Genomic DNA, 27,150 nt, shown 5'->3' with positions numbered 1-27,150 from the left:
CAGGGAGTGATGGCAGAAAGCAAAGAGGTATATAAGGCATGAGAACCAGAAACTAGAAGCATTTTGGCTGGTTAAGCTTTTAGGCTTTGGAACAGCAGTTCAGCTGAGACCCATTCGGATAAGGACACAGAGGCTTCCAGTCTGAGGAAACAGGATCACCTGAGAAGTTGTCCAGGTGAGGTAGCTGTGGCTTGTTCTGCTTCCCTGATCTTCCAGCATTCACCCCAATACGTGACTCAGATTTGACTTTATTAATAAGACCTGTTAAGATTTGTGCTACAGCTTCCTCTCTTTTTTTTATGGGATGACTTTCTCAAGATTAACCCTTCCAACCCATGCCTTTCCATCTTGGGTCCCTCTGTTCATTTCGTCAGTGCTTTCAAGTTTTTACTTAGTGGTCTTGCACATCCTTGGTCAGGTTTGATTCGAGGTAAAATTTTGAGACTGTTGTGAATCTGTTTCCCTGATTGCTTCTTCAATATATTTGTCATTGGCACAGAGGAAAGCTACTGATTTTTATGTGTTGATTTTGTACCCTGCCACTTTGCTGAGAGTGTTTATCAGTTCCAAGAGTTTTGTGGTAGAGTCTTTAGGGTCTCTTATGTATTGAATCATATCATCTGTAAGCAGAGATAACTTTGACTTCTTCCTTTCATATTTATATCCCTTTTTTTATTTTCTCTTGCCTTATCACTCTAGCTAAACCTTACAGTACTATACTGAGTAAGAGTAGAGAAAGTGAATACTCTAGCATGATTTTAATAGAAATGCTTTTAATAATTTAATAGAAATTCTTCCCATTGGACAGAATGTTTACTATAGGTTTATCATGTGTAGCCTTTATTATATTGAGATATGTTTATTCTGTTCCCAGTTTCTTCAGGACTTTTAATATGAAGGGGTGGTGGGTCTTACCAAAAGCCTTTTCTGCATCTGTCAAAATTATCATGTGACTTCTGTCCTTGAGCACATTTATGAAATCATAACATTTACTGATGTACATTTAGTGAACCATCTCCATATCTGCAGATCACGGTAAATGATCTTTCTTATGTGCTCTTGAATTTTATTTGCAGGTATCTTGTTGATAATTCTTTTGTTGTTGTTCTGTTTTTTGTGTTTGTGATCAGGGTTTCTCTGTGGAACCCTGGCTCTCCTGGAATTCCTTCTGTAGACCAGGTTGGCCTCGAACTTAAAAATTCGATTAAAGGCATACATCACCACTGCCCAGTGACTTTTTTTAATAATTTATTTACTTTTCCTTTATGTGCATTGATGTTTGGCCTGCAAGTATGTCTGTGTGAGGATTCCAGATCCCCCGAAACTGGAGTTACAGACAGTTGTGAGGTGCCATGCAGGTGCTGGGAATTGGGTCCTCTGGAAGAGTAGCCAGTGCTCTTAACCACTGAGGTATCTCTCCAGCCTTATTTTTTGATAATTTTTTATGAACAAATAATAATAATAATAATAATTTTTATCAGAGAAATTGGTCCATAATTTTCTTTTTGTGTTTTTGTGTCTTTATTTGCTTTTTGCTATCAGGATGATATAGCTGTAAAGAGAAGTCTCTTTGATGAGATATGAGAGCTGCGTTTATCTGTGGGTACAAGGATAAGTATTTAGAAGACAGTTGGAAACAATATTACTCTAGTAATATGGTAGTGGCGGACCTAGATCCTCTCCAGCCATGTGTACTTGGCTAGGTTTCCAGTACCAGGCATTAGTTCCATCCAGTGGAGAGGACATTGGGTCCAGGCATTAGTTCCATCCAGTGGAGAGGGCATCGGGTCCAAGTAGATAGCTGTTTGTTGCTCCCAGTGTCCAAGTACAGCTGTTTCAGCACTGGGGAATCTTGTCCCATTGTTATGGTTGTCAGTTCTTACAGCTGAATGGGGCCGTTAGTATCCTTCCTCCCTGGAGAGCTTGCATAGACCTTCCAATAGTACGAACTAGTCTTCCGGCAGGAGGCTTCCAGGCCAGTATCAGCTTGATTTGGTCCTGTGACCAAAGTGTGTGGCGGTGTCAGTGGTAGGGTTTTACCTCCATATTCTAGCAGGCAACCCAGGGCGAAGACAAGAGCCAATGGGCCCTATCTGTCTTTTCTAACTAGCTTTTGTTTGGTCTGTCCTGTCAGGTATTAGAACAGTGACACCTGCTGGTCTCCCGGGGTCATTTGCTTGGAACACCTTCCTCTAGCCTGTCACCATAAGGTAGAGTCTGTCTTCTGTGGTGACAGGTGTTTCTTGGATGCGAGATGGCTCCTGCTTTTTTGTTCACTTTTATTTTTAATTAAAATATAATTATATCATCCTCTCTCCAACCCTTTCCCATGCCTCTCCAACTCCATCTCAAGTTTATGGCTTGTTTTTCCTTATTCCTGTTATACATATATGTGCATATGTATACAAATATTATACACACACATGTATATATATATATATATATATATATATATATATATATATATATATATATGTGTGTGTGTGTGTGTGTATGTGTGTAATAGATAGATAGATATAGATATAGATTACACATCCACAACCCAGTGTGTCCATTGAGTGTTGCTTGCATGTATGTTTTTAGAGTTGGCTGCTGTGGATATCATTCTGTTTAAATAAAATGCTGATTGGCCAGTAGCCAGGCAGGAAGTATAGGCGGGAAAAGCAGAGAAGAGAATTCTGGGAACAGGAAGGCTGAGGCAGAGAGAGCTGCCAGCAGCTGCCAGGACAAGGAAGATGTAAGGTACCAGTAAGCCACAAGCCACGTGACAAAGCATAGATTAATAAAAATGGGTTAATTTAAGATTTAAAAAAACTAAATAACAAAAAACCTACCAGGGCCATACAGGTTGTAAACAACATAAGTTTCTGTGTGTTTACTTGGTTGAGTCTGAGCCATTTAGGGGGTTCATCCCTGGGGAAGACTAATTATCCCTCTATCGGCAGTCATCAATTGCCTGTAGCTCCTCATCTAGAGCCAGGATCCCATGAGAGTTCCCCCATCAACACCGGCATCCCGACTGGTGTTGTCTTTGTTCCGGTCTTGTTCAAGAAGGCATATTGTTGAGACGTCGTGAGTTCAGTTTCCCCATCATGTCTATAGGACACAATCCTGCAGCAGACTTCCTGGTCCTCAGCTCTTACCATTTTCCTGCCCCTCCTTCTGTGCTGGTCCATGACCTTTAGGTAGAGGGGTTGTATTGTAGATGCATCAGATGCACCCATGGTCAGTTGTTCTCTACATTTTGACCAGTTATGGCTTCTTAAAATGGTCTTTGTCTGCAGCAAAAAATGTCTTTGATAAGGGATGAGAGCCACACTTCTCTGTGGGTACAAGGGTAAGGATTTAGAAAGAAGTTAGAAATTGCAGTGGTTGAGGAAAGCCATAGGTTTTCCTCTTGAGTCCATGACCTCACCAGATACTGGTAGTTTGCTAGGTTTACAATATCACACTTGAATTCCCTCCTACTGAGCGGACCGCAAGTCCAATTATTGTCTATGTACAAATAAACCACTTTATAATGCAATTTACTATGTGACAATGTATGAAGGAGAATATATGTTTTTAAGAAATAATCCAAAGGGTGGGAAAATAATCCTTACAAAACTTTTCACAGTGGAAACAAAATAAGCAAAAAGTTACTTGCTGAGTATTGTAGGAATGAAATGAAGTACCATGACAGATATTACCCAGAACCCACAGGGATTGGTGTCAAGACTCCCACAGACACAAAAACCCAAGGATGCTCAACTGTTCTATAAAATGGTGTAATGTTTGGATACCATGTACCATCATCTGCAGTACATCAAATTATCTCTAAGTTGCATAATAACATTTAATATTAAAGGGTAGCGTGTAAGCACCTCATGGTTGTCAGATTGCTACATTCAGGGACAAGAACAAATATCTGCACATGTTCAATACACATGCAATTTTGAAAACACATTTCCAATACACATTTGTTTGAATATCCACATGTGAAACCTGCAAATATGAAGAACTGGCAATAATTGTTAAGATGGGAACATATGCCACATTAATACATGGAAATGGTTTTCAAATATTATTAAGAGTCAAACAAAATTTTGTTCTTGGGAGAAAAATGACCTAAGTGATCATTCAATTATTCAGTGATGCTTTTAATTCCAGAACTCTGGATCTCTGTGAGTTCAAAGCTATACTAGTATACAGAGTGAGTTCCAGGTCAGCTAAGGCAATACAGTGCTTTCTTTGCTAGCAAGAGGACCAGTATTCACTCTTTGGGACCCACATTTTGAAAGGAAGCAGGGAAAGCTGAGCAATCCCAGAGAGGGGGATGGGGAGACACACAGCTGTCTAGGGCATGCTGGCTGGCCAGCCTGGGCTCCTTGATGAGTTCCAGCCAATGAGAGACACTGTCTTAAAAAACAGGGGGACAGCCAAAGTTGTCCTCTGGCCTCTAAACATACACACAACACACACACACACACACACACACACACACACACACACACACTAATAATAGTAATAGTAACTGCATACATAATGATACTGTATTATTGCATAATGATACATAATTACCTAATGATAACTACATACATAACAGTAATAAGCAGGGTGGCAGTGGTGGCACACGCCTTTAATCCCAGCACTCGGGAGGCAGAGCCAGGCGGATCTCTGTGAGTTCGAGGCCAGCCTGATCTACAGAGCAAGTTCCAGGACACACACCAAAACTACACAGAGAAACTGTGTCTCAAAAAAATCAAAAAAATAAAAAAAAATAGTAATAAGGACCTTCATCCACTCAACATCAGGCATATGTTCCCATCAGCTCTCAGTTGGACTTAGTAGCCTTCTTTCAAGCCCCTTATTTTTTATTTTTATTTTTTCATTTTACATACCAACCCCAGATCCCCTTCCCTCCCTTTCTCTGGGCCCCTTACCTCCCCTCATCCACTCCTCAGAGGAGGAAAGCCCTCCCTTGGGTAATCAACAAAGTCTAGCATACCAAGTTGAGGAAGGACCTAGCCCCTCCACGTGGCATCAAAGCTGACAAGATGCCCCTCCCTAGGGACTGCAGCTCCTTCGTATAAGTCAAAGCATCTTCCTCCAGGCTGCACCAGTGACAAATCTAACATGAAAATGGCGGCCTTTGATTCCATTTGCTTATTTGACTCCCTTCTGTCACCTACAAAATGCAATCTAAGTTCTATGTGAATAGCATTCAAAGCTCATTTTCCCAGCTTGGTTTTTCCTTCATGTTTTACGTTCTAGTAATCAGCTGCTCAGTGTTGCTCATTCATGCCATACAGCTTCACAACTGCCCTTAGTTATGTGCTCCCCTCCCCCAGGCACACACTGTGTGTCATCCCTACGTGTACTCATCCTTGAAAACAGCCTGGACATAGTCCCATAAGTTCCTTTAGGGGACAGACCCTGTTGAGGCATCTTTTGTACCCAGTGTTTTCGAGTGCCTAGAAATGGTGGATACTTGATAAAGGTAATGGGTGCTCAATAAACAACGTTGCAAACATGGTGATTGGTACTAGTGACCAGCAGAGATCCCATTTTCACAGCAGACCAGCACAAAGGCTCATCCTACGAAAGGGGACGTGAAGTGCAGCAACCCTGAGTCTCTGTAAAAAGTCAGGTGAGTCTCTCTCTCAGTCTACTGTCTGATTCATCTCATTTCCCAGAATTCCCTTCCACCTCCTATGCCCAGCCTGAACGTCTCCTATAGCAAACCCTTCTGAGAAGTAAAACACGTAAAAGGGAAGTAGAGTAGGCAGAAGGAAGAGGCAAAAATGATCTCAGTCTACAAACTCAATAATCCACACACGCTCCCTTCAAGGAGTTTTCATGTGCAGACTTTAATGAGCTGAAAAATCACTTCAGCCAGGCTTTCTCAAAGGAGATCAGGATTTATTTTGTAAATGGTGGGAGTGGTGTCAAAATCCCTTCCTTCCTATCAAGACCGCCAGCCCTTCCTCGTAAGGTGCACAGATTGACAAACCCAGTGTTGGGACAGAAGAAATTGAAACTCAGAGAAGTCAAGTAACTTGCCCAAGAGCATGCATGCCTGTGATAAGCCTGAGAATCAGAATTTGCACACAAGCAGTCCGCTTTCAGGGCTGGTGATAAGGAGCGTGAACCTGGACAGGACACAAAGCCATTAAATACACATGGCTATGGCTCCTTGTAAATTATTCTTTTCTTTTCTTTATTATGTATACAGAAGAGGGCGCCAGATCTCATTGCAGATGGCTGTGAGCCACCATGTGGTTGCTGGGAATTGAACTCAGGACCTCTGGAAGAGCAGTCGGTGCTCTTAACCACTGAGCCATCTCTCCAGCCCGTAAATTATTCTTGACCTGAGGTATATGGCAAATTATAAGATTACATAAGTCAAGTTATCCACATTTTTTTTTTTTAAACTAAGGCCATTTGAGACCTGAAGATCTGCAGTCACAACAGTGTTTTAAACCCCGGGTGCAGGGCCGGAGAGTCGTCCAGACCCAAGAGCATTGGCTGCTCTTGAGAAGACCCAGCCATGGTTCCAGAACTCACATGGTGGTTCACAACCATTTGTCATGAAGGTTCAGAAGATCTGACCGCCTCTCTGTCCACCAAGGGCCCCTGCACACATGTAGGCACCCTCACACACATACACATAAATAAATAAAATACTAAACTAAGAATGTTGGGGAAACTAATTCCTCGTGTAACAACTGTTTCTTCTTTACAATTATGTAAAAAAAAAAACTTTTCCGATGACATTTCTAAATAGGTATGTAATGGCCTTTGACCATATTCGCTCTGTTATCCTCTTTCTTCCTCAAGTTTTTTGTTTGTTTTGGGTTTGTTTTTTTTTTTTGGGGGGGGGGTTGGTTGGTTTTTTGTTTTGTTTTGTTTTGTTTTATGAAAATGTTTTAAGGGCCGGGCAGTGGTGGCGCACGCCTTTAATCCTAGCACTCGGGAGGCCGAGGCAGGCGGATCTCTGTGAGTTCGAGGCCAGCCTGGGCTACAGAGTGAGTTCCAGGAAAGGCGCAAAACTACACATTGAAACCCTGTCTCAAAAAACCAAAAGAAAAGAAAAGAAAATGTTTTAAGTTATTTTTTTATGCTTTTTATACTTGGGTGGTTTTAACCAGCCCATTTTTCTAGCAAAAAGAAACTCCATGTGGAAAGAGATTTTCAAACGTTCCACCTAGGACTAAAGCGCTTTTCTGGTTTTCTCTTCCTTCCTTCCTTTCTCTTTCTCTTTTTCCCTTCTGTTCTCCTCTTGGATTCCAGGGTTCCCTCAGAAAGCTCACTTCCTTTCTGGAACTGATTTTTGTTTCCAACCACACTGAGACTCTCCCTCCCTCCCTCTCTCCCTCCCTCCTCTCCCCCTCCCTTTTGCTCTCTGGGCAGAAGCAGCGGAGAGAGGAGAGCCAGCCGGGACCGCAGAGAGAACACCGCACCGCATCCCTTTGACGACTCTGCCTTCCATCTGTAGATAACCACACCCGAGTTGTACTTTGCCTTTGGTTCCGTTTCTGAACACTTCTTTTCCATTCAGCCAGCTGGGAGAGACAAAGCCCCGTGCCCCGAGCGCCAGAGCTCTGGCCAGGGGCTGGCTGGCTGTAAATTGACGTGGCATGGAAATTCTCCGCTAAGTTGCAGCAGTTTGTGAGCTCCTGGAAGATCCAGCCCAGCGTCCCGGAGCCGCAGCTGAACCAGGGGCTCCGGGACCTTCCAGGAGAATGGATAAAGTGCCCCGCTCCTCGCCTGGGACCGGCCGTTTGCTTTCTGACTATCTATCACTTCGCTGGAAATCAAACTGAAGCAGTGAGTCTGTAACTTGGTTTTCCGAAGAAGCTTGAACAAGAGAATTGGCTGCTCGGGTGCCCCTTCCTGGTCCCCGCAATCTAACTCCTTGCAGGCTTTGCCATGGGGTGCGGACTTAGGAAGCTGGAAGACCCTGAGGATAGCAGCCCTGGAAAAATATTTTCTACCCTCAAGAGACCGCAAGTGGAAACAAAGACAGAATTCGCCTATGAGTATGCACTGCTGGATTTTACTTTACAAGGTACTCCTTACTTCTAATGTTAGTTGTTTCCAAAATAAGAGAATAACTCTTTTTTTTTTTTTTTTTTGAAGTGTGGACCTGTGGATTCTTAAGCTCGTTTTCATAATGAAATTGTTTGGCCCATCTAACAATGATGCTTTGTTTCTTAATTATATCTGGGGAGGGTTTTTTTGTTTTGGTTTGGTTTTTTGCTTTTTTTTTTTTTTTTAACATGGTTTACGCGTATTATACAAAATTAGGAAAACTGCTTGGAAATGTTCCTTTCGTTTTTTAAAGCAATTAGGGCAAATGTTTGATTTCTAGGCCAAATTGCTGTAGCCTTGATGACAGCTTGTATTTTGGAAAGATTTGAAAGGCACAGGGACACAGGCTGTGGGTGATGCTACTTGTATGCACTGTGGAGAACTTGGGCAAGGCAATTCTGAGGTGGCCGGCGGGTTGAATTTTGTGCTTGTGTTACTCATGGGTCACACTTGACCAAACTAAAGTTGACAAAAAGTAGTTGTTGTTGTTGTTGTTGTGTTTGTAGAGGAAAAAAGTAGTCCTTCTGGGAGACACCTCCTCCCCTGGGTGCTCCATCCCTAACAGAGAAACTCTGTTCCCAAAAGTTGGAAACACAAATAAACAAGCCCAGAAGGAGGCTTGGGGAAGGGGCCCAGGCAGCTCCTCTTCACCAAAGGCTTTGCCTCCCTCCTTGTGGAAACTGACTACTGTTACAGACACACAGATATAACAGGGTTTAAGACAAACTGCATCTTTAATTATGATGTGCTTTAAAAAAAAAATGAAATTTAGAGACGCTTGCTGAGTTTTCCAAATACAAGTATTAAGTTCTTATAGCAAAGCATAATTTTAATTCAAGTCATACATTTCATCAATTCGTAGAGTTTATACTAACTAAATTATCCTACTAGACAGTTCTTTATTCTCCTTTTCCACCACCACACCACCACCACCCCCTTTTTTTTTTTTTTTTTTTTTTTGGTTTGCTCTGAAAACAGTGCATCTTTGTGCACGAAGCAAGAGCAGCCCATTTTTCTTTGTCAAAAATTGAGCTGGCCAGCAAGCAGAATCCTCCCAAAGACCTGTGCTGTGAACATGTTTACCTACTTGTGTTGATCTAAGTAAAGATAAGGCTGCCAGAAAAAGAAAAGTTAATATTCTCAATTTTCTTCTTTGTTGTGTGAATTTAAAATGGGTTGAGGTACGGCTTATCAGTACAGACTGTGTTGGGTAGTCAATGCATAGACTACAAAAATGTGTCCTTCTTAACTGCTTGAGACGCTTAGGCCAAAACCATGTTCATCTGCACTTAGAGATTTTGGTGCACAGCTCACTTCCGGGCCGTAGAACTTTGCGGACTTGATGTTTTCTGATTCATACCGTTCTAAGGTGTTAGCACCTCCAACAAATTCGCACAGACACGATCACCTTCGAATCCAAAAGTCACACAGCCTTCACTCAGCAGTCATTTTGGTTTGGTTGTTAGCAGAAACCTTTTTCTCCATCAAAGGAATATAATTCCCGCTTTCCACTCCAGACGCTGCAGAAGGGTGATTCCGTCCTAAAGCGCAGGCGTGGGTGTGTCCTGCTCTAAAGCAGGCACATGTCTTTGGGCAGCATCTGCTTCCTATTTGGTACAGGCGCCTGGTGTCCCGGCCCCATCAGGCCCCTTTGCTTCGCGGTTCTCCCACACGGGTTTGTGTTTGGGGGTTTTGTTTGCCCGTTTGTTTTGGTCTTGCCTTTTCTTCAGAAGCCGGGACTCTGGGTACCAGCCCAGCTCCGCCCACTCTTCAAGTCACAGTTTTCCTGCTTCTCTCCTCCTGTCGCTGACAGCCACCTGCCTGCCACTGCAGTGTCTATGATAGTGAGTCTGGGTGGGCTAACACATGCCAGCCCTCTGCTTGGCACTGGCCATCCCTTCCTGGAATTGCTGGGGAGAAAATGAAAAGTGCCGCTCCTGGCTGCCAGACCACCACACAGTGAGAAACGCAGGCAGAAACAAAATGGCCTGGAGACAGCTGTGTGTGTTCACAGGGAGCCTGTCTCTTACTTTCCTGGGTTGTTTTTCCCCAAATGGAACAGAGAATAAAGTTTAAAGAGGGGGAGACTTTAAAAACTCCAAGTCCCTACGTTTTGTTACAATGTATCTTGAACGCTTATTTATCTCCCATTCAATTCTGCCTCTCTCCCCTCTCCTGGTCATTTCATTGCAAATTCTGCCCTGCAAAGTTTCCATGGTAGTATATGTGTGGTGGGAGAATGAAATGTTGTTTTCACTCCAGTGCTGGTTGGTTCAAAGTTGCTCCTCTGTTACCGATGAACTCACTTTTTACTACCCAATTCTCAACCTTCTCACCAAACATCTGACCAGCTGCCGAGGGCATGGCTCAGTCAGCAAAGAGCTTGTAGCTGGAGTCCCACGTAAAAGCCGGGTGTCCATCATACTCCCAGCACCCACCCGGGAGACAGACAGGCGGCTCCGGAGAGCACTGTCCCCCCAGCCTAACCAACCCAGGAGCTCCAAATCCAACAAGAAACCTGTCTCCAAAAGTAAGGTTGACAGTAATTGTGGGAGACAACCAGTGTCCACCTGTGCCCGCCATGCACTCACACACTCACGCACACACATCCAACCAGAAAACAAACAGCTGAAGCTTCCCAGCCTCTTCTTCCTGCCTTTCTTTTTTCCAGAGCTGAGGATCGAACCCAGGGCCTTGCACTTGCTAGACAAGCGCTCTACCACTGAGCTAAATCCCCAACCCTATTCCAGTTCTCTTTACTGACTCTCCATGCCCATTGTCTTGTTCTCTCTGCTTCACCTGTCCTCTCTCTGTGCTTTTCTGGTCTTCCGGTCATGCCTTACATCTCAGCAAGGAAAATATTAGCATGACAGTTAGGCAAAGAAGACTCTCTAGTCATAGTTCCTGGGTCATGAGTCCTTTTCAGCTGCTGTGGCTGATTCCTTGTCTGCAAACGGGAATTCTGACGCTGCTTACATCAGAGGGGTGGTTAGATATTAACGGAAGTGAGGAAGACCGCCTCCAGGGGGGTACCCCGTGGTTAGTAAGTGCTCACTAAACGCTAGCTATGACTGGCCCTCCTGTGAGGACACCTCTATCTCCGAGGCTGGGGATGGACCATATCCCTTTCCTTCTTTAACCCAGCTCTTACTCCTCTTTGTATTCCCAGCTGGAAGTGATGATTTGAAGGGGAACTGAGATAAAGTCTCCAAAAGAGGGAGCTTGGGCCTAGCAAGTGTCTCGGGCTGATTTGGTACATTCCCATAAAGAGAACCACTCAACAAAAGCAACCAGAGTGAAACTTCCAGAACTGTGTAACACCAATGAGCAGAGAAGTTTAATACTGGAGACAAATTATGTTAAATGTTAGAGAACATTCCAGAATAGGAATGAAGTTCTGCAGAGAAGTTACTAAAAATCAACCACAGTTAATAAATACATGGTCAGAAAAAGAGGTTTTAAAAAAAAAGAGCGAGGCATGGTGGTGTACGCCAATAATCCCAGGTCTTCGGAGGCTAAAACAGAAAGATTGAGGCCAGCCTGGGTTACATAGCAAGACCTGTCAGAAATAAAGAAAGGGGTAAAAGGGAATCAAAGGCAGACTACAATTTGTATAAATGTATCAATCTAATAAATTCTGGGGCCCTTCCCCAAGCAATCAATGGATTATTGAATGTTAAAGTGCTACACGGAGGGAATTAATGATAAAATTGACTGAATCCTCTTAAGTGTTAACATAATAGCTATTCTTCCCTTTTACTAAACTACATAGGGTGTTCCATTATGTTTGAATTGGTGACATAGTCCACCTGAGAAAAATAACAAATCTCACAAATACCGACTATTGTGGAAAAGAATTCCATTCTGAACCGGGGGAGGAAGGGATCTCTATTAATAGCATACAGCTGACCCAGTGTTAAAACTGTCCAGAGCTGGAAATGTAGCTTCATTGGTAGTGTCTGCCTAGTCTGCACGAAGCTTTGGGTTAAGTCCCCAGCACTGCATAAAACCAAGCAGGAAGACACAGCCCTGCAGTCCCGGGCCTGGGGAAGTGGAGGCAGGAGGGTCAGTGGTCCAAAGCCATCCTTTTCTGCACAGCAGCTCTGAGGCCAGCCTGTGCTACATGAGACCCTGACTCACAAACAGCAAAAGCCAGTCAGTGTTAGGAGACAACGCAGATACATTCCTGCCAACTCTGTAGGCTTTCTCTGGGGCTTCCTTTCCTACCTGTGTTCCTTATATCAAGTGAGAAGCACTTTGAGAACCTCTGTGCTAAAAAGCTGGAGTTTACTATAGAAAAGCCTGGTTCACCTCCTGTGCTAAAAGCTGGAGTTTACTATAGAAAAGCCTGGTTCACCCCCTGTGCTAAAAGTTGGGGTACACTATAGAAAAGCCTGGCTCACCCCCTGTGTTAAAAGCTGGGGTACACTATAGAAAAGCCTGGCTCACCTCCTGTGCTAAAAGCTGGAGTACACTATAGAAAAGCCTGGCTCACCCCTTGTGTTAAAAGCTGGGGTACACTATAGAAAACCCTGATTCACCCCCTGTGCTAAAAGCTGGGGTACACTGTAGAAAAGCCTGGTTCTGTGCGCTTGAGCAGACTACATCTGCATGAGCACCCTGTGGCAGGGAAGCAAGCATTCAGCCACAGTGTACCTACTGTGCCCTGTGATGCAGCCTAGGGTTGCAAAGGCTATGGAAGAAGAGCCTCTTGACCTGAGTGGGCAGGTCCAGAAGGGCTCTTCAGAAGTGCCATCTCATCTGAGAGGTAAAGAATGAATGAGACTCTTGACAAAGGCTTCTGTCCAGAACATTTAAATCAGCACTACAAGACAATAAGGAAAAGACAGCCCAGCTTGGAAAATAAATAAATAAAAAGGCCAGGCGTGGTGGTACACGCCTTTAATCCCAGCACTTGGGAGGCAGAGGCAGGCAGATCTCTGTGAGTTTGAGGCCAGCCTGGGCTTCAGAGTGAGTTCCAGGACAGGCTCCAAAGCTACACAGAGAAAACCTGTCTCGAAAAACCAAAAAAAAGAAAAAGGAAGAAAGAAAGAAAGACAAGAATCTGGACATATTGAGGGATATTCAATCATACTATGAATCCCAAGTTTGCATTTGCATGGATCAAATAAAATTAACCTTAGGTCAGGAGGCTGAGTTAGCAATTGGTAGACAGGAAGTAAACATAGAGCCTCAGAGGGCATCCCAGAGAGGTAGAGAGACATGGGAAGTAGTTGGATGGGATTTGGAGTGATGCAGGTTTTTCTGGTTTGACAGAGCAGAAAAAGCACAGGCTTTTCGGAGACACCAGCAAGGAGAGAGTAGCTTTTTGCTACTCAGCCTCTCTGAACTTGCAGGTTGTCACCCCAGCCTTTGAATCTCGAGTCTTATTTATAAATGGAATGATAGAGATTTAGTTAAAGCTACCTTTAGTGTCAGCAACAGAGCTGGTACCTTCAGGAACAGAATTCTCCCCCAGGTTGTGGTCTGAGTGGCCGGGCCGATGCTAGAGAAGCAGGCTAGTAACTGCAGAGATGCAATTGCCAGCTGAAATAGATTGAGGAGCAGCCACTGTACCGAAGTTAAAACAACATGAACAGACAAAAGCAGAGATCCAAGTGGCCAAAAGACATGAAACTGTATCCAGTCATTTGTGACCAGGAACATGCATGTTTAAACCACTACTATAGAACACCCAGAATCGCTAAAATTCTAAGACTGTCACTGATAGGCGTCAGTAACATGTAATAACCATTTGGGGAAAAAAAATGGAATTTTCTACTTAACTGAAGATGCACCCAGGGCTCACGTACACCATGTGGCATACAAGGATGTCCAAGTCAAGCAACTGGGAATTCCCAAAGCAAGAGCATGCTCACACAAGGGACCAGTGGACCGCAGACATCCACTAACAGTTTTTGCAAAGGGCAGATATAAACATGGGAGGCTTTATGAGCCAGGTGGCCTCAGTCACACCTGCCTAACCCTGCAGCCGGAAGGGGACACACAGCTAAACACCATGGCCGCCCCTTGCTGATTCCTGTTCTCCTGCAATAAAAGCAGAACTCCAGAAACACAGCTCACATGCAAGTCCAGCACTGCGTGTTAAGTGAAGACACACCCTGAGTGAGCACTGTAGGATTCCATTTTCACAAGGCTCAAAACATCCACCAGTCAGCCTGGCAGTATAGCCCAGGGGCAGACTGCTTCTTTTTTTCTTTTCTTAAGTTTGCTTTTTTATTCCATACCAACCACAGTTTCCCCTCCCACCCTCCCCACCTCCCCCACATCCCACCCTCCATCCATTCCTCAGAGTGGGTAAGGCCTCCCGTGGAGTGTCAACAAGTCTGGCATATCAGGTTGAGGCAGGACCAAGCCCCTCCCTACAGCATCAAGGCTGAACAAGGTATCCCTCCACAGGGAATGGGCTCCAAAAAGCCAGCTCATGCACTAGGGATAAATCCTGGTCCCACTGCCAGGGGCCCCACACTGCCCAAGCCACACAACTGTCACCCACATTCAGAGGGCCTGGTTTGGTCCCCTGCAGGTTCCCCTGCTGTCCATCCAGAGTCCGTGAGCTCCCACCAGCTCAGGTCAGTTGTCTCTGTGAGTTTCCCCATCGTGATCTTGACCCCCTTGCTTGTACAATCCCTCCTCCCTCTCTTGGACTGGACTCCAGGTGCTCGGCCCCTGCCTAGCTGTGGATCTCTGTGGATGAAGGCTCTACGATGACAATTAGGGTAGTCACCAATCGGATTACAGGTGAAGGCCCTTTCAGGCACCCTCTCCACTATTGCTAGGTGTCTTAGCTGGGGTCATCCTTGTGGATTCCTGGGAATTTCCCTAGCACCAGGTTTCTCCCTAAGCCCATAATGGATCCCTCTATCATATCTCTTTCATTGCTCTCCCTCCCCCAGCTCGACAAATCCATTCCCACATGTTCTCACCCCCATCCCTCCCCCACACACACTCCCAGTTTATCCAGGAGATCTTCTCTCTTCCCCCTTTGTAATGCATGTTCCTCTTAGGTTCCTCCTTTTTACCTAGCTTCTCTAGGGTTGTGAATTGTAGCCTGGTTATCCTTTGCTTTATGTCTAAGATCCACTTATGAGTGAGTACACTGTGATTGTCTTTCTGGGTCTGAGTCATCTCACTCAGGATGGTTTTTTTCTGGTTCTATCCATTTGCCTGTAAATTTCAGGATATCATTGTTTTTGTTTTTGTTGTTGTTGTTTTGGTTTTTTGTTTTTTTGTTTTTTTTTAACCACTGAATACTCCATTGTGTAAATGTACCACATTTTCTTTATCTATTCTTTGGTTGAGGGGTATCTTAAGTTGCTTCCAGGATCTGGCTGTTATGAATAATGCTGCTATGAACATAGTTGAGCATGTTTCCTTGTGGTATGATTGAGCATTCCTTGGGTATATGCCCAAGAGTGGTATGGCTGGTTCTTGAGGTAGATCAATTCCCAATTTTCTAAGAAACAGCCATACTGATTTCCACAGTGGCTGTACAAGTTTGCACTCCCACCAACAATAGAGGGGTGTTCCCCTTACTCCATATCCTTTCCAACATAAGCTGTCTTCAGTGTTTTTGATCTTAGCCATTCTGACATGTGTAAGATGGTATCTCAGAGTTGTTTTGATTTGCATTTCCCTGATGGCTAAGGATGTTGAACAATTCCTTAAATGTCTTGTGGCCATTTGAGATTCTTCTTTTAAGAATTCTCTGTTTAATGATTAGGGATTTAGCTCAGTGGTAGAGCACTTGCCTAGGAAGCACAAGGCCCTGGGTTCGATCCTCAGCTCAAAAAAAAAAAAAAAAAAATAGAAAACAAACAAAGAATTCTCTGTTTAGATCTGTAACCCATTTTTTAAATTGGATTATTCGGTATTTTGATGTCTAGTTTCTTGAGTTCTTTATATATTTTAGAGATCAGCCCTCTGTCAGATGTGGGGTTGGTGAGGTCTTTTCCCATTCTGTAGACTGCCATTTTGTCTTATTGACCGTGTCTTTTGCCTTACAGAAGCTTCTCAGTTATGGGAGGTCCCACGTATTAATTGTTTCTCTCCATAGCAGACCACTTCTTAGCACACAGTCTCTGCTTGACACTGAACTATAGAGATCAGGGCTGCATTCCCAATCCCTGGCACTAACAAAGGAAGATCAAGCAGTGGTTAGGGGCAGTCCATGTTAGGTGTGATAGAAAGAGAGAACCAAGATTGGAAAGAGTGTACTGAGAGGTCTCTGGAGAGCAAGCTGCTTTCTCATTTTGATTAAATGCTGGTCACCGAAGTTTTGGTGGTTTAAAGTATATTCCGTGCTTATTTTCTTGTATATGTTATACCCTCCCTCCGGAGGAAAGTTGAAAGAGTAGGAATGGATGGGGATAACGCAAACAAGGCTGAAAGACAGAATGAACAAAGGCCAGAGTGAGAGGAATTCTGGAAGCTGGAGGCTGCATGGTTTGTGAAGGAGAAAGCATACAAAGACAGGTCGCAGGATTCCCAAACTGCCATGAGTCTCTCCCACACGGGTCCAGTGCCAAGCAAGGTGGCACGTGCCTCTAATCCCAGGACTCAGGAGGTGGACCCAGGATAATTGGCCCTATGTTCAAGGCCAGCCTGGGCTCCTAAGACCCTGTCTCAAAATACAAGAAAAAAAGAAAAGAAAAACTGCCAGAATGTTACTTGATTTAACTACACTGAGTCAAAGTTTTTTATATAGTAACCGTATTTCTCAATTACTCAAAAACCTCTCACTCACAGAATAAAGCAGATAGTCCTAACAGCCACACATTAAATTGCTTAACAATCTATCATATTCTAAACCAGCATTCTCAACCTGGGGGTCAAATGACCTTTCCACAGGTGTCGCATATCAGATATTTACATTATGACTCATAACAGTAGCAAAATTAGTTATGAAGTAGCAACAAAAATGATTTTATGACTAGGGTCACTGCAACATGAGGAACTGTATTAAAGGATCGCAGCATTAGGAAGCTGAGAACTTCTGGTATGGCTGACCTCATGCCTGAACTCACAAATCTTCAACAAACATGCTTCAGATCAGTGAAGTTTTCTTCCCTGTGGGCACATGGGTGTCCCAGTTCCCATGTCTTGCTGCCTGGGTTCCAGCTCAGCTCAGAATTTACTAGCAATTTAGATCAATTCCCTAATCTCTCTCCTTGAATTTCTTTATCAGACAATAAACACCCACCTTGAAGGGTTTGTAGGGATTAAGAAATGGATCGATCTGTTCACATAGAACTGGGCACATGTTGGAATTTGTTGCTTATTTTCCTGTTCTACAGTTGTTGAGGAGAACATGCATGTTGCCGGACCATTCCCCTTAAAACTGTGGGGGAACATGCATGTTGTTGGACCATTCCCCTTTAAAACTGTGGGGGAACATGCATGTTTTTGGACCATTCCTCTTTAAAACTGTGGGGGGAACATGCATGTTGCCAGACCATTCCCCTTAAAACTATGGTAAAGCTGCTTGCTGAGTTTGCACATTTTGATCTTCCTTAAGAAAAGAGTTTTAGATATATTTTATAAATACAAACCAATCTTCAGAGTTAAATTGGTGGGACTAAGTATGTATGGTTTGTGCTGTTTTCACGGAATTGTGTTGTCAGAGCAAAACTTTTAGTGTTTAACACGTTCCCAGCTTTAGAGTAGAAAGTGACTCTTTGTATCTTTTTGCTAATTTGGGTTTGGGAGGGGTGTTTGTTTGGGTTTTTTGTTGTTGCTGTTGTTTTGTTTGTTTGTTTGTTTGAGGCCTCATGCTATAGCCCAACCTGGCTGAGACTCACTGCGTAACCCAGGCTGCTTTAGAACTTGTCATAATCCTCCTGCAGCAGCCTCCCAGATGTAGGGAGGAGCCACCGTGTCCACTGACTCTCATTTAAAGGCTCGAGCTTTGTCGTCGAAGCTTTTTAGCGAAGGAGCATGAAAAGCATCCATGAATATTTTAGTTTAGAAGCTTTGAGAAGAAAGAATTATTTCAACCCTCCACAAGTTTTAATTGTCACAATATAAACTCACTTAGCATTTGTATAATTTTCAAAGCAATTACAGATTGCTCTCTTCCAGACGCCTCACGACAGCCCTGTAGAACACAGCCTGGCTTTTACAGACCTGGCAGCATTAATGTCACAGTCACCGGCCACGCCCACCAAGGCTATAAACACCATTTGTTCCTTCTTCTCTCAAAGAATGTGCGCAGCATCAGGCGGGCTAGAAAGCTCACAGCTGCGGCTCTCTGTCTGTGCTTGCAATCCACTGAGACAACCACCACCTCCCCCTTCATTTCCTGTGCTTAAAGGGCAGTAGAGCCTCTGATACTCCTGCCCACTGTAAGGATGTCAAATCAGAGGGCTGGCAGAGGCTGAGCCTGCCATGGATATGTAATGACCCACTCTTTGAGAGTGGCTGAAAACTTGCCATCTGTACTGAGATCTGGCGCCCTCTCTGTGTGCATAATAAAAAATAAAAAATAAAAAATAAAAAGAAAGAAAGAAAACTTGCTCAGTGTGTGCGATTCACCAGGGGGAGATTTGAATACCTCACAGCCTTAGGTTCAGTTGAAAACATTCAGATAGAGAAATGCCATGAAAAGAAGTTCTCCACAAAACTTGAAGACACATATGGACCTTTACATATATGCACACACACATATGCATATGCACACCTGCATGCACATATGCACACCTGTATGCACATATGCACACAAATACACACATGCCCATGCACACACACACACATATGCACATATACACACATGTATGTACATGTACACACCTAGTAATGACTATCAAGCCAGCCAGAAAATCGAGGCCAGCTCGGTAACGAATTCGGATAAAAGTCACATTGTTGCTCTTCATCAAACTTTGTCCTGGTTTGTTATCCTGTTGCCATAGTAAACACCATGACTAGAAACAACTTGGAAAGACACAGGTTTATTTCATCCTACACTTCCGGTCATGACCCATCATTGAGGGCAGTCACAGCAGGAGCTCAAGGTAGGAACAACCGGAGAGGAGATGCTGCCTGGCTTGCTCTCTCTGTCTCTGCTATCTCTCCTCTACCGTACAGGCCCACCCACCACGGGATGGCGCTGCCCGCAGGGGCTGGGTCCTCCCTCCTGCATCAGTTGGGTAGCAATCAGCAAAATGCTCCCAGACGAAGTAGTCAGGGACCAGTCTGATACCGGCAGTTCTTCAGATTTCCTCTTCCCAGGTGTGTCAAATCCTTCAGAGTGTACAGCCCAGGCTGGCTTCAAACTCTTCATCCCATGCTGGGATCGCAGTCACTTGTCAACACATATGGCATAAATGGTGCTTTTTAAATAGTCATTCATTTTTATTTCAGGTCTGAGTTTTGAGGGCATGTATGCCTGTGCACATGTGTGCAGTGCCTGAGGAGGCCAGGAGAGGGCATCAGATACCATGTAGGTGCTGGGAACCAATCCCAGGTCCTCCGGAAGAGCTGCCAATGCTCTTAGCTGCTGAGATGTCCCTCCAGGCCATAAATCATTCTTCGATGTTGGTAAAACTTTGTCCGCAAATGTCTCTCCACATTTCACTCCATATTGAAGCCAGTTAAACCAGATGTAGCTTTATCTCATTATTTTTGTACTTTGTGTGTACGTGACTTTTCTTGTGTTATGCCATTAACATAGTGTGGGGCCTCATGCTAGAGCTTTCTGAAAAGAACATGGCTTTCTGCTCTGGATTCTCACAATGTTCTTTTTTGCTTTTTTTTTTTTTTTGGAGCTGAGGATCAAACCCAGGGCCTTGAGCTAAGTCCCCAAACCCCCCCCCCTTTTTTTTGCTTTTTAATAATAATTTATTTTTACTTTATGGGCATGGGTGTTTTGCCTGCATGGGTGTCTGTGTGAGGGTATCGGATCCCCTGGAACTGGAGTTACAGGCAGATGTGAGCTGCCATGTAGGTGCTGGGAATTGAACCCAGGTCCTTTGGAAGAGCAGTCAGTGCTCTTAACTGATGAGCCACCGCTCCAGCCCTTCACAGTGTTCTTGACCACCCTCACTTTTGTGACCAAGTAAATGAAAGGCAGTTCCTCGGCGCTGCTGGGGTTGTACCGCTTTGCCTTTCTCTACTAACTGACCTGACTTTCATTTCCCCTAGCTGGTAGTGAATGTTTTTCCATCTTTGCTCAATAATCTTACCTCTTTACTGTCCTAACCAACAGTAATTCTGTTTCACGTGACGACGTAAGGAACATGTGAGGTACAGAAGGATGTGAATAAGATAGGGCGTTCCCAGTTGAACAGCCAGGACAAGCAAATAAACAAATAACTCTAACCCAGTGCAGAATGACCAGCAGAGGAAGGAAGGGTGGGCGCAGGGAAGGGGATGAAGGCTTACTGTGGTAAAACAGAGTGACAGGTTCGGAACTCAGAACTATCACACGTCAAAGTAAGATGCGCGAGTTCGAGGCTCAGAGGACTTCTGCGTGTCGTGCTAAACTCTCCACTTCCTGCCCCATGCCATTAAATGACTTTCATTTTCTTTAAAATTATGTACAGTTGGCAAGGTTCTAAAGATAAGTTTGAATTGTGTTTTGTTCCTTGGTCTTGAGAGATTGCTCCACATTACTTACTGTATAGTTTCTCAGCTGCTTTGTTTGAACAAGGCAGGGTTTGTAGACCAAATGTTAAGAAAGAGTAAAGCCAAATAATGATGAACCATTTGCCACACAGACGGGCCTGGGATGTTTACACGGAGACCAGATGTTTCTTCAGAGTTCAGAACTGCCCTTGTGTTTGCTCCTGTTCATAATGAGAAGGTATCAGACGTAGGGTATTAGTTTAAATCCAAAAGGGACTGAAAACCAAAGGAAATGGATTCATGCTGGCCTGCATAACTTTCTGTTGAGTGCCTCATTTTCAGTTGAGAAGCTGGCATGAGCACTCACTGCTGGTGGAACTGTCCTGTCACGTGAGTGTCAGGGTCAGGGGACAGGGACTTCCCCCTGACCCATTTCCTCATCTGCTTCTTAACCTTCTTCCGGTGCTCCGGCGTCGGCACAACCCCCGTGCTGGACTCCACTGGCCCTGTGAGTGTGAAGCCAGGCCTGCCCATACCTGGAATTAATTTCATATGATTTCTGATTCAAAAGACGATCAATTCCAGGTCTGCTTCTGGATAATAATCCTTAATTGTCCTCCATAAAATGAGAAATATGACAGATAATGAAGCTATTTAAATTAAGATGTCCGTAACTTTGAGGACATTTTCCCCACTTGCATACCATTTTTCCTTTTTCTCTTCTGGGCAACACAGGTGTTCAGAGTTACGATGGCTGTGCCCTCCTTCAGCTAATTTCATATACATCTACTTCTTTTTTTTTCCTTCTTCTTCCTTTTTTTTTTTTTATAATTTCTGTCTAGCAAATTCAGTGTCTCCTCTTTTTAGTTTGTTTTTGGGGTTTTTTTTTGTTTTATTTTTGTTTTGTTTTGTTTTTCAAGATTTATTTATTTATTATGTATACAGTATTCTGCCTGCGTGTGTCCCCACAGGCCAGAAGAGGGCACCAGATCTCATTACAGATGGTTGTGAGCCACCATGTGGTTGCTGGGAATTGAACTCTGGACCTCTGGAAGAGCAGTCGGTGCTCTTAACCTCTAAGCCATCTCTCCAGCCCCCTCTTTTTAGTTTTTAAACTTACATGATATGTATTTTAAGAAATCATGCGTCTTATCTTGCTCAGTCATAAAAACTATCGGCTTTTTGAATTATTATTTTGATGTATGTCTTTATCATCTTTTAAAGACAACATAGTCACTTAAATAAAATCCTGAGTAGTAAAGCTCTTCCACTGGGGAAAAAAAAAAAAAAGAACTTATAAGGTACTCTCTCTAGTTGTGCTTTAGGATGTATTGGGAACATTATTTACCTACCAGTTGGTTAAACCACCTTTGCTATTGTCCAAAATAGGTTCCTTTACGGTCTTACCACCCTGAACACATCTAATCTCACCTGAAATAGAAAATACATAACACAAGTTAGTTGTCTCACCCGAAAGTAAGCCACGTGGTTGTCTCTCATGCTCACTACTGTTATCTCATATAGATAGAAATAACGTAGAATTCAATATTACCAATATGAAACCTTCTCTTCATTTTTGATATTTCAGCTTCCACAAACCCAGAAGTCATCAAGATAAACTCAGTTCTGGATATAGTTGCCAAGGTGGAAGACTACTATCTTAAGGGCTATGTTGTTGGGGCCATCCATCCGGTTATACAGCCTGCGGGGCACCGCAGACACCTCCCAGCGAGTCACCTCTACAGAGTGGTGCTGGCCCGCTTGAAAGTGAGGTAAGCTTGAGGACAGCAATCAGAGGCCGCTCAGAGGGATGCTTTTCTTTCATTTGTTGTTTGTTTGTTGTTGTTTTTGAGGAGGAGGGGATTGTTTTGTTTGGTTGGTTGGTTAGCTTTTGGTTTGGGGGCATGTTTTGAGACAGGGTTTCTCTCTGTAGACCAGGCTGGCCTCAAACTCAGAAATCCACCTGCCTCTGCCTCCTGAGTGCTCAGATTAAAGGTGTGCTCCACCACCACCTGGCAGGTTTTCTTTCCTCTAAAAGAAATTCCGAAAGAGTGGTGGAGCACAAAGGATCCTCAGGGGATGAGTCGAGGCACATTTTTCACAGCTGAATTGAATTGGAATAAGGAGACTCACACCTTTAAGACTCCTGATTAAGCCCAGTGTGGTGGTTGTGCAGGATGCCCAGCACTCGGGAGGGTGAAGGGGCGTGAGGACCTCAACTTTGACACTGATGTGGCCTACATAGGACGAGTCTGGCTCAAAGGAGCCAAAACAACAAAAACCCTCCTGGTCGTTGTCTTACTCTTTGGGGCAAATAAATAGGCACTAAGTAAAGATGTCGGTGAGCAAAAGGAAGGAAGTAGAACCAAGAAGCACCCCAGACTACAAGGAGCAGCAATCAGCCTGTCTCACTGGGCTCTTCCAACTCCCTCTGTTCTCATTAAGAATGGCAGCCGGAAGCAGTTCACTTCATAAACCCCGCAGAGCAGGAAGCTCGACCACACCAAGTTCTCACATTAGAAAGACACATTGGCCACTTTTCACATGCAAACTAGGTCCTCCCTGCTGTGAGATGAATACATAGTTCAGTGGCACAACACTCTTGTGCAAGGCCCTGGGCTTGAGCCTATGCACCACAAGAAAACACTTGTCTTAGTCATTGTTCTTTTGCCGGTCCTGGTGACCAAGGCAACTCTTAAAAAAGAAACGGTGCGGTGGTGGTGCACGCCTTTAATCCCAGCACTCGGGAGGCAGAGGCAGGCAGATCTCTGTGAGTTTGAGGCCAGCCTGGCCTACAGAGCGAGATCCAGGACAGGCTCCAAAACTACACAGAGAAACCCTGTCTCGGAAAAAAAAAAAACAAAAATAATTAAATAAACAATTAATTAAATAAATAAATAAGAAACCATTTAATTGGGGGTTTGCTTACGATATTAGAGGGCTAGTCCATTGTTATCATGGAGGAGTGGATATAGTCATGGTGCTGGGCAGTAGCTGAGAGCTTACATCCTGATCTTTGTGCCTAGGGTGGGCTTGCAGTGACACACCTACTCCAGGGCCACACCTCCTAATCCTTCCCAGTAGGTCAACTATAAAGGCCATTCTCATTCAAACTACCCCGGCTAGGCCGACTCTCTCCAATAAAGAATGAAAATGGCCACAGGATTGCCATATGAAAACCGTTTGGTACAACCCTCCATCTCTATGGAAACTGTCCGGGTCTTGTGGCTGGGCAGAGGGGCAGGGGATAAAGTCACTTGCTGTGCCAGCCTCATCCCAGAACACACATAAAGGTGGAGGGGGAGAACCAGCTCCACAGAGGTGCCCTCTGACCCACGGGCACACTGTGCCCCCCACACGCGCACATACTCATACATAGACACAATGCTGTTTTTTTAAATCTCAATGTTTCCTCTTCCTAGTGATGGATCCATGTAAAAGCTAAAGGAAATCATAATAGGCAGAAAAGGGGTGAGAAAAGGGGAAAATTGGAAAGGGAAGGAAGAAGAGAGAGAGCTGGTCTTTAAAACTTCCAGATGTTCCAGCCCACCCCCTTACCAGCCACTGCAGCAGGAGAGCTGGCCCTGCTCCTCACCTGAGGGGTGGGGGTGTCCCTGTGGAGACCCGGGCTGATCAGCTCAGCTATCATCCAGGCCCACATCCAGTGCTTGGAATTGACACACTCCAACATCAACCCCATCCATGAACTGCTGGAGTCCATGAAGGGACCGTTCCTGTGGAACCATAGAATCTCCATGTCTGGGGCAACAGCAGGACGTCTGAGAGGAGTCTCAGTGATGATGGTGTGCCAGAGGCCTTGAACCAGACTAACAGCTCAGAGTGGACAAAGGGGTGTGCTGTGTGACACATCGCAGCTCCCAGTGCCACTAAGACAAACGAAGAGGTGACGGAGAGGTGGGGAAGATGGAGGTGCCAGGTGGGGTTTTGTTGTTGTTGTTAGTTTTGCTTATTTTTTTCTTTTTCAGGGGATGCCACAAGGGTGCAAGGCAGATATGGAGAGACTGGGAATGAGTGGGATTGGGTTACATGATGTGAAATTCTCAAAGAATCAATTAAGAAAATTATGCTAAATTTTAAAAATTCCAGATGGTAGGTTGGGAGTGGAGCTCAGTTGGTAGAGAGTGCTTGCCTAGCATGTGGGAAACCCTGGGCTCATTTTCTGGTACCACACAGAATAGATATGGGGTCACACACCAGTAAATCCCAGCATTCAGGAGGGTCAAAAGATTAAGTTCATTCTCTACTACATATCAAGTTTGAGGCCTGCTTAAGATACATAAGAACTGCCAGGCGGTGGTGGCACACGCCTGTAATCCCAGCACTCGGGAGGCAGAGGCAGGTGGATCTTTGTGAGTTTGAGGCCAGCCTGGTCTACAAAGCGAGTTCCAGGACAGGCTCCAAAGCTAGAGAAACCCTGTCTTGAACTTATCTAAATTTCAAGAAAGAAAGGAAGGAAGGAAGGAAGGAAGGAAGGAAGGAAGGAAGAAAGAAAGAAGAAAGTTTGGTAGTTTTTTTTTTTCCACACTAAGGATCAAATCCAGGATTTTGCACATTCTAGGCTGGTACTATGCCACTGAGCCATGTCCCCTGCCCCTGTATTGTTTTTAAAGGGCAGTAACTGCTATGCATACACACACACACACACACACACACACACACACACTCACACTCACACACACACACACACACACGCGCACACACACTCATCACACACACATACACACACACACACACACACACACTCTCGAGTGTGTAAGGACTTCAGCTTTTACTAGAATGCAAATGTTTTCAGCTCAAGCATTCCTAAGCACGTGACATTTTTTACACAGTAGCAATGCTTATGTCCTGACTACAAATCCCATCAGCTGTGACAACTACCTACCTTTCCTGCTGTAGTGTTACGTAGGCCCACAAGTGCTAAAACGTGGCAGAAGATAAGAGGTCAGTAAAGAAAGGGGAAAGAAAACAGACACATTTATCTGCATTTAGATAGGACTGTTTTTTCCTTATGCTCTGTGCAATAGCAAAATCTCATTCTTTGAATCTGGAATTAAATCTCTGGAAGGTTACATTAAGAAAACATAACAGAAATCGCTGTACCTGTGGCATTCTGTTTGAGATAACCGTTGGGACTGGAATAACCAAGTGACAGCCTTGACCTTGCTCCTGAGTCGCTCACGGTTTTCACGTGGACGTAGGTGGGAAGCAGCGGTTTGCCTCTGACCTTGTTCTCCTTGCAGCCCCAAGCACCCAGCAGCACCGAGGGGACCGAGGCACGCCAGACTTGTGATGGAGGAGTGTCCACTCACCTACGAGACGCCAGCCAACGACGCAGCAAAGGAACTCATGGAAAAGGTACTGGGTGCACAGCCCTCATGGCGCACTAAGAAACAACTCCCTTCCTTACCCGAAAACCATACAGAACCCAGGCATGGTGGCACAGCCTGGAATCCTGGCAGTAGGCAAGGGGAGAACCATGAGTGCCCGGTCGTCCTCAGCTACATACTGAGTTCAAAACCAGCCTGGACTACAATAGTGAGTTTCAAGCCGCCTAAGCTACAGTGTAGGACCCAAAAGATAGGGAACTGGCAATGGCTTATTCTACAGAATTCAAAATGTAAAGCGTGTGAGCCAAGTGCGTAGAGTCAAAATCTCCACTAGTCTGGATCTTCTGGAAGAGGAACAGAAAGGATGAGCGTGTTGAAGGAGTGTGCCAGGTTGCTCTACGCAGCTCGGCCTAAGCAGGAGAACAGTGGCTACCTTCATACTGAGGCTGAGAACCCAGTAGCTGTTCCTTCCCCAAGAACAAATGCCTTAGCAGTCCCGGTCAGGTGCCTAATGCCTGGAAGATTCTGGAGAGACACTGGTCTTCAGTCCACTTTGGAAGGCTCAAAAGCTGGGTTTTAATGTCAGCCAAAAGCAGCTGCAGCTGGTTGTTGCCAGCATACATGAATTTAGCATCACATGAAGGCAAGCAAGCCAGGAGCAAAAGCTTTGTGTCTCAGTTTCCTTTCTTCTGGGATGCCACCAGAAGTACCACCCACATTTAGGGTGGGCCTCCCCACCGCAGTCGAACTGAGCAAGAAAATTCCTCACAAGTGTGCCCATTAGCCTGTTAATTGATTCCAGATCCAGTTAAGTAAATAACCGAGATTAGCCATCACAAAAACATAAATAAAGGCCAATAAAACAGAATAGAGTGAGCAGAAGTAAGTTCCCAACTGCATGTAAGAAGTTTGCTAACAGCCAGGAGGTAGTGGTGAGGCAGCATACGCCTTTAATCCCAGCACTCATGAGGAAGAGGCAGGTGAATCTCTGAGTTCCAGGCTAGCCTGGTCTACAGAGTGAGTTCCAGGACAGCCAGGGCTACATGGAGAAACATTGTCTTGAAAAAAAAAAAAAAGAAGTCTAATAACAAGCATGTCAACATTAGTACAAGAATAACCATGGAGTTGGGGATTTAGCTCAGTGGTA

General features: G+C 44.5%; 1 protein-coding gene across 1 annotated transcript in view; it reads left to right on the top strand.

The window, feature by feature from the left end:
* Positions 1–7,377: 7,377 nt before the first annotated feature.
* The window catches only part of Rftn2 (raftlin family member 2), a 62,607-nt gene continuing 42,834 nt past the window's right edge, over positions 7,378–27,150 (top strand). The window contains exons 1-3 of the mRNA XM_036173617.1: positions 7,378–8,050; positions 22,244–22,427; positions 25,917–26,031. Coding sequence (XP_036029510.1) covers positions 7,912–8,050; positions 22,244–22,427; positions 25,917–26,031 — 438 coding nt within the window. The 5' untranslated portion in view covers positions 7,378–7,911. The remainder of the gene's footprint in view (positions 8,051–22,243; positions 22,428–25,916; positions 26,032–27,150) is intronic.

The sequence above is a fragment of the Onychomys torridus genome, chromosome 23, assembly GCF_903995425.1.
Source record: "Onychomys torridus chromosome 23, mOncTor1.1, whole genome shotgun sequence".
NCBI classification, from domain to species: domain Eukaryota; kingdom Metazoa; phylum Chordata; class Mammalia; order Rodentia; family Cricetidae; genus Onychomys; species Onychomys torridus.
The sequence above is the reverse complement of the archived record's forward strand: the minus strand, read 5'-3'. Positions and strand labels throughout refer to the sequence as shown.